Source organism: Amblyomma mixtum, chromosome 1 (genome assembly GCF_055824585.1).
Source record: "Amblyomma mixtum isolate Tamu chromosome 1, ASM5582458v1, whole genome shotgun sequence".
Taxonomy (NCBI): Eukaryota; Metazoa; Arthropoda; class Arachnida; order Ixodida; family Ixodidae; genus Amblyomma; species Amblyomma mixtum.
Genome location: NC_143012.1, coordinates 183,656,515 through 183,668,637, shown reverse-complemented (window position 1 = coordinate 183,668,637; position 12,123 = coordinate 183,656,515). Strand labels below are relative to the sequence as shown.

Genomic DNA, 12,123 nt, shown 5'->3' with positions numbered 1-12,123 from the left:
ACAGTGGAGAAACGGGGGCCCACCTCGCGCCGTCGCTGTGGTTGTGCGCCTCCAAATTACGCGACACGATGATGCTTCGCATTCTCCAGGCTTAACCAAGTTAAGCCTCAGCCATTTTTGTCTTTGTAATCGTTGTTTTCATTCCGCGGTTATTTGTACCACTTTGCTTATGTGACACTGGTGACGTCACCACTGAATTACGTCACACCTAATTGTTGACGAAGTAATGACAAATTACTAATTAGTGACTAATCACTGCTTAATGACTAAGTACTAATTAAGTGCTAATTAATGACGCTATAGCTTCACCTGCAGGAGTGGAACGCGACAGCGTATTGTAGCGCTGCCAGGTAGTCCGCGGAACGCCACCACCCGTTCGCCGCGATGTCTTGCCCTTAGAACGCGTTTGGACAGACGCTAGCGTCTGTCCTGTGTATTTGTGTTCTTCTCTCGTGATGTTCACTAAGCGCTAGCAAATATGATAGCGTCTGTCCTGTGTATTTGTGTTCTTGTCTCGTGTGTTCACTAAGCGCTAGCAAATATGATAGCGTCTGTCCTGTGTATTTATGTCCTTGCCTCGTGTGTTCACTACGCGCTAGCAAATATGGTTCCGAACGCTTTCCAACTAGGCCAAGTTTCCGCCTCTGAACGCGACGCTTTTTGAGGAAAGGAAATTACTCAGTAATTCTCTGTCATCTCGGTGGACACTCGAACCGCACCGTACAGGAAGGGAGGAACGCCGCCACCTGTTCGGCGCGAAGCTACCGGCGCTTGTATGCCGGTCCTGTAGGAGGGCTTAGAGAGCCTCGTTAAATCTCGTACGGTGCCCGCATGCTCTCGTTTCAGTGCCCGGATGAGTGGATTCTTTGCCCGGATGTTGACTCTCGGTCTCGGTGTGACGTCACCACACTGCCGACAACGGGAGCTAAAAGCATTTCATGCTTAAAAGCATGCAACAAAGCGCGTCGGCAAGAAAAGAGGAGCAAAGGGAGAGAGCGCGCTTAACAGATGTCGTCAGTGAGGCGTCATGGCCATGCGTCCAATGCTTTGCTGCGCGTTCTAGTGGGCGCTTCAATTTTGCTTCGTGGCCGCGGCTTTCCCCACTGGCGCCGACTCCCAGCGGCAACAAGTGCGCTCAAGAGATAGCGCAGCGATTGCAGCCATGACGACTGGAGCGAGAGAAGCAAACAAAAAGATAGCAGCGGATGCGCCTTATCGCCCCGCCCCGGCAGTTCGTTTGAGAGCTCAGCGTTGCGAAGACGCCCAGCGGGATGCGTTCTGAAATCGTGGCCTACAAGTTGGTCGGGTTCGCCGCCCAACTCGACTGGAAACCCCTGCACTTCGTGCGACCGATTCCGCCGGACAGGATATGCAGCGCCTGCGGACTGGTGCGAAGGATGGCCGCGTCGCTTCCCTGCGCACACGTCTTGTGCCAGTCTTGCTACGGACAGTGCGCGCGGGATGGAGCCCACGTCTGTCCTCTCGATGGCCTCCAGTGCGCTGATGACAACGTCAACTGGAAAGAACTGCCTGCCGAAGAGCTTCTGGAAAGAGAGGTAAGAGTTTAACCATAGGCAGCGGATGTTCGATCCCTGACGAACTTTGCCCGGCCGCAGGGCTTATCGGCACATTCTCTGTTCAGCTTCGTTGTTGCACAGCCCCCTCACGATGCGCAAACAACTGCGAATAGAGCTTTCTAAGAACATTATCGAGTTGTTTCAGACTATCTTGCTAGTCTAGATCGTATTATGTGTTCTTTTGGTCTAAAATTTCTGAATTTTTGAGCTGTGATAAAAGGAAAACGAAGACAAATTAGAAGCACTGGTAGTTTTGTTCCCATTAGTTCTTAACGCATTTACTCACAGCGTGGGGAAAGATCGTTTAACGCGCTACTTAGAGCAGCGTGGCATGTCACTACACAACTCTATCGCACTGAGTTAACACGGCACGAAAGCGGGAAACACGAAGAAATTGTGTTGCCTGCATTTGCGCCGGTTTCTTTTCGCCTAATCGTGTTTCCTTCAAGCTCAACTTCTCCTCACCGACTCACTCAAGCGTCGTAGCTCGTTGCGTGAGGTCTTGCGAGCAATGGCCAGTTCTAATCGTTATCTCTAAAAGGAGAACTGTCCGTGCAACTTCGATCACGCGGTCTATTTTTTCCGTGCGCTTCCTGAGGTCCCAATGACGGGTGCTTATCACAATGAATACTTGAGGTATTTTGCGCTTAGTTGTCAATTCCACTTGGTGAGCTGCAATTCTAATAATTTCATGGATTGGTTATTCTTTCTTTTTTTTTTGTCATTTGCTCCAGCCACGGACTATTCTTGCAAAGGACAATGAGACCGGAATGAAGCGAAGGAAAAAAATCTCTGCCTCTCCCGTAACCGGGAGTAGATTAAGCAAGAAATGTTTACAGGCATAACACGGAGCGTACGCGGACACGGCGAGACGCAGGCCTGACAAGAATGGATAGGCAGCGCGTTCAAAGCTGTCTAAAGTGCGTAGAGGCGAAAGCGTTTTCCGCAACACTTTGCCTATGTGACACTGGTGTCGTTACCACTGGATTACGTCACACATAACTGATGACAGAGTATTGACAAATTACTGATTATTGACTAAATACTAATTAACTGCTAATTAATTAGGCTTAAGCTTCGCCTATAGGAGTGGAACGCGACCGCGTGTTGTAGCGCTTCTAGGCAGTACACGGAACGCCACCACCCGTTAACGCTACCGCGTGTTGTAGCGCTTCCAGGCAGTACACGGAACGCTACCACCCGTTCGGCCCGGTGCCTTGCCCTTTGAACGCGAGGCGTTTTGAGGAAAGGAAATGGCGCAGTAATTCTCTATCATCTCGGTGGACACCCGAACCGCACCGTACAGGAAGGGAGGAACGCCACCACTCGTTCGGCGCGATGCGTTGCTCTTTGAACTCAACGCTTTTTGAGGAAAGGAAATGGCGCAGTAATTCTCTGTCATCTTGATTTACACCAGAAAAGCATCGTACAGGAAGGGAGGAACGCCACCGCGCGTTCGGCGCGAAGCTACCGGCGCTTGTATGCCGGTCCTGTAGGAGGGCTTAGTCTCGTTAAATCATGTACGGTGCCCGGATGAGTGGAATTCAGTGCCCAGATGTTGGCTCTCGGACTCGGCATGACGTCACCACACTGCCGACAACTGAGCTAAAAGCATTTCATGCTTAATATTTGTAATAATACACAGGACAGAGTTTTGCGGGCTCTTAAGCCTATGTCGGCCAGCCCGGCAGAACGGAGCACATAGATCAGCATGTTTCGCTTCTGCACCGCGTTTCACGCGCCTGCGTACGGAGCCGTGATCTATTACTTTTTTAAAACAAGAAACGGGGACTAACTTTGGTAGTTCAGATTGTGGTCTTTCCTGGCTTGTCGAAATGCTGGAACAGCGTAATACCGTGTGCATACGTTGTGCTGAGTGGACAAAACACTAGGGCATTGTTTTGTTACCCCACAGCGCTGAAGGGGGATAAAAAGCAAAGTTATAGGTAAGCGCATCTGGAGATAATACTTTTTGCAGTCACGCCAAAGTGACCAAAGTTCAAGGCCTATTCTTGTAACTTCATCCTTGCATTTTTTTTAATGATTCGTGTATCTACACTGGTTTGAGAACGTTAGATCTATATTTCAAAATTTAGAAATACACGTTTTCGTATAGCACTGTTATGAAGGTTCATTAAATAGAGGGTTGTGGTCTCACGGTCAGGGAAAGTGAGTGCAAAAAAAAGGCGACAAAAATCTCTTCTTATCTGCCAAAAATGACAAAAAGGAAGACAAAAAAAGTAATTCTGCTGAACGAAAAGTTGTTTGTCGATGAAACACTATATGCATCCGATGATGCAAAAAATACGCCAGTGAAGATCGAAGGCCGTCCGAGCGGCTAACCAACGCCTTGACTTGCAGCTCCCAGTGGCATCACCTAAGGACAATACCAAAATACATCTCTCCTTAACAAGTGGCCCCATACATGAGGCCAAAGAAATTCGAATACTCGGACTCTTCATTAATAGCCAAAGAAGAGTAGACACAACATTGCACAAGCTCCGCAAAATTGGAGACCAGGTGGGCCGTATGGTCCGTCGCGTCTCCAATAAGAGAGGGGGTTTGCGAAGCAAGGATGCAGTTCGGCTGGCCCATGCTTTCGTTATCAGCTGAATTCTCTATTCGGTCCCTTATCTACACTTGCGGAAGCACGACGAAGACAAAGTTGAGGTAATACTCCGTAAAATGATGAAGAGGGCACTTGACCTTCCTGTCTCCACCTCCAATGCGAGACTTCTTGCATTGGGAGTGGTGAACACCTTTCAGGAGCTCAAGGAAGCCCATCTCACAAATCAATACACGAGGCTAGCCCAAACGGAGTCGGGCCGGGACTTGCTAGCCCGGCTTCACATCCAACACGATTTCCACATTCAGGAGCGGGTCCGAGTGCCCGAACTCTGAAGACGCGCCGTCAGAGTTCGACCCCTCCCCACTAAGATGGATAAGGAAGACCATAGTGGTCGTCGCCAGGCTAGGGCGGAAGCCTTAGCGCGCCACTATGGCAACAAGCAAGGTGTCTACTACGTAGATGTAGCCGGGCCGACCCACGGGGGGTGGTACACTGCCGCGGTCATACATCAAGAAATACAGGTGGATGGTCTGTCCTTTCAAGCCCCAGGCACAACACAAGCTGAAGAGGTTGCTATCGCCCTAGCTGCTTCTGATACCAAATCAAAACACATCATAACAGATTCGCGTTCGGCGTGTAAAAATTATGAGACTGGCTGGATAACTCCACTAGCTGAACGAATATTAAGGAACTGCAGCCGAGACAACGATCCTACTCCCCGCTGCATAGTTTGGACTCCGGGCCATCAGGGCCTAGCAGGAAACGAAGCTGCAGACGCGGCGGCCCGAGCACTCATTCACCGGGCGTTCCCATTGGCTCCTGAGCACCTGAAACCTGAAGGTGGCTCTTTACTCTCGTTCAAAGACATAACATCTTATTATAAGGATAGGCACCGCGTGTACCCAGCCCCTGCAAAGGGACTGGGGAAAGCAAACGAACGCGTTCTACTTAGACTATTCACTAATACAATGCTGTGCCCGGCAGTATTAAAACACTTCGATCCCGCGTTCACTGGCAGGTGCAAACACTGTGGCGAGGTGGCTGACACCTACCACATGGTTTGGGCTTGCCAGCGCAACTCAGCTTTCTCCCCCCACCCCAACCCTACCAGAGAGGAATGGGAGGCGGCCCTGCTTGGCTGCTCGGACCTTCAGGCCCAAAAGGCTTTGGTCAAGAGGGCTAAGCTGGCGGCTTCGACCAATGGGGTCCCGGAATAGGGACTCCACCCATTGCGGGGCTCTTTAAGAAAGCCTCACCTCTTTTATTAAATAAAGGCTTTTCATCATCATCATCAGTGGCACAAAAATAGACTAATAAATATCAGTGCACGCCGTGTCCTAAACAAAACAAAATCTAGCGGGTATATTGCTTGAATATGATCCGCGCATACTTGTAATTACAAAGACTTGGCTACGAGGCGAGTTGGATGACGCAGTCGTTTTGCTCCTTGCTACAAAGTATTTCTTTGTGACCGAACTTCACCAGGAGGCGAGGTTGCGGTTCTTTTAGAAGAGCTGTAATGTCATTAAGGTAAAAGTAATCACTCGACAAGATACAGTGTCTTTACAAGCATCATGCTGCGGCCACTAATTAATATTTGCAGCTTATCGACTTCCCATTTCGCCACATATGTTCCAAAATGATCTCGCTGATCATATGTCTAGACTTAGGAGTGATAAACTCATCATGACGGGCAACGTCAACCAGCCACGAATTGGCTTAGATTGCCCATTTCCTGTTTTCTGCTTTGGCACGCTAGGCAAACTGAGAACTTGTAACATTATGCTTGGTCGCGACCTGCAAGAAGTCTGAGAACGAACATGTCTGCAAGGTGATTCCGCGTCTATCCCTGTCCTCGTACCTATTAAGTCGTTCCATTGAAAGTACTAGTGAAGATACAAGGCATCATCATGATCAATCTATAACTCAAACTCCGCAAATTTGACGCCTTTAAGTACTCTTTTCATTCATGCACAACTGAGAAATGAAACAAGTGCCTCCTGACGAGATTATGAACATTGAATCTATTCACAAATCGATTATTTCTTAGTCATGTTTCGCATTTGTAAAAATTTTCTCTTGTTACTACTGCTCGATAAATTTTCATTGCACGTAAGTTGCCACTAGGTTTCGTGCTTCATTAAGATGAATTCCTATTGTGCAAATTGTATTAATCTTGCCTCTCCTCCTAGGGCCTGTTGTAAGGACCAGCAGTATTTGGTAAATAAATAAATAAAAGTTAGGCCAGTTACGGACACAGCAGAGCTGTCCGAAACCTATGCAAGTGGCCTAGAACAGGGGACTAGTAAATAGACAATGTTGCTGGCCTGGGGTATGGAGTTTTACCATAGCGGAGATTCTTTGGCGTAAACGTTCACCTGGTTACTGTAAGCCTGCAGCGCTCGCGCTTCGGCAGTCGTGCGCCCAACATTTTTTCATGTTGTGGAACTGTGCATGCGCACGAAGTACAAGGTTATCCGGTATATATCGGGTGTTTCAGAGAAGGAGATCAATGTTTTTAAAAATTGGGCATTTTGAGGTAAAGAGAAGCATTTGCGCCATACTAATAACAGTGTTGAAGGACGTCAAAACTGGCGAATCATGTTAACTAGTAAAGTGATTAACTAAATTCGAATAGCTAACTTTCGAACTGCTACCGATCGCCACCTCATTGCAGTAAGATTTGTAGCCGGCCGTTAGTTATGGTCTAATAAGTGTATGGAATTTCAAACTCGTGATTATAGCCTCCCGCTGTGACTTTCGAAAAGCTTGCAGGCAGAGCAACTTTTCCTTAGCAGGTACCGTATTTTCCGGTGTATAAGACGCACCCTTGTATAAGACGCACCTGCCATATATGCAAGCTGTCACTGAAAAAGTTCGTATATAAGACGCACCCGTGTATAAGACGCACCCCAGTTTACCCTGTTAGGCTAGTGAGGCCTAATTAAATACGCTTGTGCGACTATCGCGAAATGCACCGTACCTGTGAGCAATATTTAAGCAACGCTATGTGATCGATAAAGGCAACACTCACGCCATACCCGTTCATGTTTTAGCAAAAAAGAAAGAAAAAACGATACAGCTCCCCATATGTCCATAACAACATTTTATTTCTACTTGAAACCTTCGAAGTCTTCACCTTCAGATGCGCTATCAAAAGGTTCACCCATTTCTGGAAGCAACTCGGCTGAAGCCTGCACTACGTACACGGAGCAAAAAAAGTTGCAAAGGGTGACTAAAAAGAACGCCGGCTTGTCTTGGCAATGGCGAGAAGCGCGATTGTCACCATTTTTTGGCGCTTCTCATTACTTTTACTTGGGGCCTCCGAAACAGCCGCGCGTTTGTGATCCCGGAAGGCGTCATCCCCGCCGTTTCATGATAAAGATCACCTTGAATGTCGCGCACGGCGGTCCCGGTATTGAAGTATTAACCGTGTTACAACCGCGTTATTGGTCGTGATATATTTTAGGTGAAAAAAGCTTGAGCATGAACCGGAGTAATCGATGAACTCGCAAAAAAAGATGAAAAATTCGCATATAAGACGCACCCTTGTATAGGACGCACCAGCAAGATTTTCGAAAAAAAGTCGCGTCTTATACACCGGAAAATACGGTAATTGGTCGAAATAGCCGAATTTTCGCGAGCCAAGGTGCCAAGGAAAATCGCGTTTTCGAAGTTCTAAAAACTGGTGTGGCTATTTCTAACGGCCGGTTACAAACCTCTATTTGCGTACAGGTGCCTATCTGTGATACTTAACTATCAAAATTTAGTGTATCAATTCACCTGTTGAATGTTTTTTTTTGACATCCGCCAAAGCTCCTATTACCATGTCGCAAAAAGCTCCTCTTTACCTCAAAAACCCCAGTTTCAAGTATTTGTTGGCACCTTCCATGAAACACTTGGTACATAAACGGTTCTAGTCGCGGCTGTGCTACAGCTCTATATTGTCAGACTTTTCATATCCTGAAGTGCATGAATGCTCTCAGGCTACATATTGGTCGCATGCTTTCCTCAACTCCCTATTTGTTCAAATGTTTAGGAAAATCCCGCAGAGCGGAGATGAATAATAAGTTACTCATTACACTCAAACAGAAAAGAATAACAAGGGAGTAAGTTTTAGTGTAGCTCGCTCCCTTTTATAAATGAGAGCGCTATAGGAAGGCATACCTGCTTTGTACTCCCATGTAGGCGTATTCGTGTTTAGAGCGTTGCATCGCCCAAGCGGAGCCTGACGGCTACGGCCGGTTACATCAGTTGGTAGAGGAAATGCTCCGGTTAGGCGGTTCGAACCCCGAACTAGGACGAATCTACGAAATCTTTATAGCCGTCATTTGTAGCCGTTTGGATGCGCTTGGGTGGGTGCTAATGAATAATTATTTCCTTATTTTAACTCCCTATTTGAGGTCAGCCTGCGCACCTTCTAAGCATCTCTGAATCCGCTCTCAGTGGAATGCAAAGCCCACAGGAAGAGCGGAGAATTGCGGGCAGACCTTGATGTTGCTGCGCACTCCCACACGAATTCTCGTTTTTCTGAATAGCATACAGTTTTCAAAGGACAAATAGATGTTCAAAGGGCGAGGCACAGTGTAGTGAAACTCAGTATGATACCATTTAGAATTAAGAATGGTACTGACCCAGTAATGCGTGGTGGGTGGTGAGTGAGTGAGTGAGTGAAAACTTTATTAGCTCTAGATTCGGTTGTGTTCGGCGGTTTTGAGATGGCTTCGTCCATCTTGCTCAAAGGTCGGTTGCCCTTAGTCCAGGGCTCCGCTGGATGCTGCTGCCAGTTTTGCTCGCCGAATCAGACCTTCTTGGTCGACCCGGCGATCGCTGGAGAGCACTCCCTCCCATTGCTCCGCACTCGGGTTGGTTATCACTGGTACCACGCTTATCCTCTGGCATGCCCACGTTATGTGGTACAGCGTGGGGGGTTCTTGGCACCAAGGGCATTTGTCATTGTATTGTGTTGGATATATTTTGTTGAGTACGTGTAGGTTCGGGTAGGAGCCCGTCTGTAGCTGCCTCCACGCGACAGAGTCCTCTCTGCTAAGGGAGTTGTCCGGTGGTGGATACCGCTTTCTGCAGCCCTTGTAATGATTTAGTATCGCCGAATAATCTTGGGGTACAGGTTCGTTCCCCTCGAGGTCGCCTACGTTTGATGCTCGGTAATAAGTGTACCCTCGAGCTATCCTGTCTGCCTCTTGGTTCCCTGTTACTCCCGTATGTCCCGGCGTCCATACTATCGTATGCCTGATTGGTTCTTCGTTTGTTTGTCGTTGTGTTATGTGGCCCCCAGAGCGGAGTATGCGGAGCGCTCTGTGCCCTATTCTGCCGCGTAGGTAGTTGCGGCATGCTGTTTGTGAGTCTGTAAGGATTTTTAGAGACCGTTTAGACCGATAGCCCTCCGCTGCCGCTAGAGCGACGGCCGCTTCCTCAGCCTCGACTATCGTACAGTCTTGTAGTGATGCGCTGGTGATCTCGCGTAGGGTTGAGTCAATCACCGTTGTTACCGCATTGCTGTTGTGCTGCCCCGCTGTTCTGGTGTATGTGGCTGCGTCCACGTATACCGTCGTTTCTTGGGGTGCTAATGTCTTTTGTAGGTATTCAGCCCTTGCCTCTCTGCGTGCTTTGTGTAGGTTGGGATCCATGTTCCGGGGTATTGGCGTTACTTTTAGTGTGTTGCGATATTCGTCCGGAATTGTTTCTGTCCTCTGTATTTCTTGAATTTGATCGGCGCGGCCCAGTTTCTTTAGGAGCTCCCTGCCAGATGGGGTCTGTTGTAGTCTGCGCAGTTGGGAGACTAGTTGTGCCTCTCTCAATTCATCGAAAGTGTTGTGTAGTCCTAGGGCTAGGAGCTTTTCGGTTGAAGTGCTGTGAGGAAGGTGGAGTGCGGTTTTGTAGGCTTTGCGTAGAATCACGTCCGCCTGTTGTACCTCACTCTTGATGGGATTGTAGTAGGGGAGGCTGTATGTCACTCGGCTGACTACCAGGCTTCTGACCAACTTGAGTGTGTCCTCCTCTCGCATGCCATGACGTCTTTGTGAGATGCGCGTGATCATGCGGGCCACTTGTAGAGTGGATGCTTTGAGTAGGGCGAGAGTGTGAGTGCAGCGTTGGTTTGACTGTATCCACATCCCCAAGATTCTGATGAGTGTTTTTTCCGGTATCAACTTCCCCTCGAGGTAGACGTTCAACTTTAAGTCGTCGCTAGTGGGGACTGTGCGATTTTGTTTTCCTCTCCAAACTCTTAGGAGCTCTGATTTCTCGGTGGTGATGGAACTCTTTTACACACTGCAAGAAAGAGGACACATGCACGAGATGGCACAGACCTGGAGAAAGAACATACGCACGCACATAAACACATATAACAGCTGTCTTTTCTGTAGGTTTTCTGTAGGGGAAAAACTTAAAGGACGCTTAAAGGGCAACCTCAGCCAACAGCCCCATGATGAACACGTTGCTTGAGACCCCACTTGCGTAGCTGAAATTTAGGCGTGCGGGCTCTGATCTGTGTTAATGAAACGCGCATCATTCACAAACGGAACCTAAGTGCCAAGGGACCGGATTGTGCAAATGTGTATTCCATTTTCCTTTTCATTCGGCTGCGACGTCCCCGTAACGAAAGCAACATCACGTAGGAAGGCAAACTGCCAATCACAGACACGGTTGGTGTGGCCCAACAGCCACCGCTAACCAGCCTCATGCCCCCACATGCAGTCCGGTGTACTCACACGGGCCACGAGATGCAAATTCATGGCAAAACTACGGCGCGGATTTTTGCTGCGAGTGATCTGGGGACGATAAAACTCGTCTGCTGAGTCAGATGTGTCCTCTTGCTCTGTTATTCGTACGCATCGGCGCCGGTCTGCCAGTGCGACAGGGGCTTGAGACGCGTTTATACAAGTTGGCGGCATCAAGGGTGCGTTTGTCAGGACCAGCGTGGCGTCGGCTCTAACGCCCTACTTCATTGGGAGAATTAACCAATCACAAAGCGCCAAATGGAATGCAAAAAAATGGACCATCCTAGAATACTGCCCCAGATCAGTCTTTTTCGTTCAGAAGGATTTTCTCTCCAGTAGAACATCACTCTTGCAGTTGATCCGGTTTTGCTGTGCAGTACATTAACGTGCTGGTTAATGTAGTTACTACAGATTAGAGAGATGATATACCATACTACATGCGGCTGCGACAGGTTTCATACATTTCCCGCTTGTCTCAACCACAGGTGCGGTGTTGGAACCAGGTGAACGGCTGCAATGTGGTGGTGGCCGCCGCTGACCTCCCCCGCCACTTCCAGCGCGAATGTGGCCACCATGCCGTTCGCTGCCCCCTGTGCTCTGCCAGGGTTCTTTGCAGGAACGTGGTCGCCCATCTGAGATCGGGCTGCGGTACCCCGACGAGGCCTCTCGGATCGTGATGTGAAGAAAAGTCAAGATCGGTTGCGACGAAACAACCTAACGTAACGTCACTCACAGAAGTGAAAGGAGCAGCTTTGGGTTCCTTTTGAATTCCGATGCGTGAGTGGTTCTACGCTCGAAGAATCGCTGTTTTGACCGGATTAGTGTTATATATCCTGGATCAAGTAAAGCAAAACCAACACAAAAAAACACCATCGCAAAAACATTTACAGAGGACACTGATGACAAATTTGTAGAGTTTTCGTTTTGAATAAACAACAGCTGATTCTATTACTCTTTATCTTGTGATATTTTTCGTGAAGGAGAGGCGGGTATAATGCAGTATAAAATGCATTTTAACAACTTTTTTTTTACTACACGCTAGATAAAACCTGACTGCGTCAGGAGCAATCACCACTTCGTGGTCGCCGTTCAGAAGCGAGAGCAGACCTCAGAGATCCGCGTCAGCACTGTCTTCACGTCTTCAGTTTGCTTGTGCAGACGATCGGTGACTACGATCCGTGCATTGCATTTTTTTTCGGTAGATAGTCTGTGTCATTTAGTTTGGTGTAGGGGGTTT

At 48.3% G+C, this 12,123-nt stretch overlaps 1 protein-coding gene across 1 annotated transcript; it reads left to right on the top strand.

Annotated features, from left to right (window-relative positions):
• Positions 1 to 1,056: 1,056 nt before the first annotated feature.
• Positions 1,057 to 11,844, top strand: LOC149370183 (uncharacterized). Its single transcript, XM_089582718.1, has 2 exons — positions 1,057 to 1,556; positions 11,372 to 11,844. Exons 1-2 carry the CDS (start codon positions 1,272 to 1,274, stop codon positions 11,561 to 11,563), a joined length of 477 nt encoding a protein of 158 aa, XP_089438844.1. The 5' UTR covers positions 1,057 to 1,271; the 3' UTR covers positions 11,564 to 11,844.
• The last annotated feature ends 279 nt before the right edge of the window (positions 11,845 to 12,123 follow it).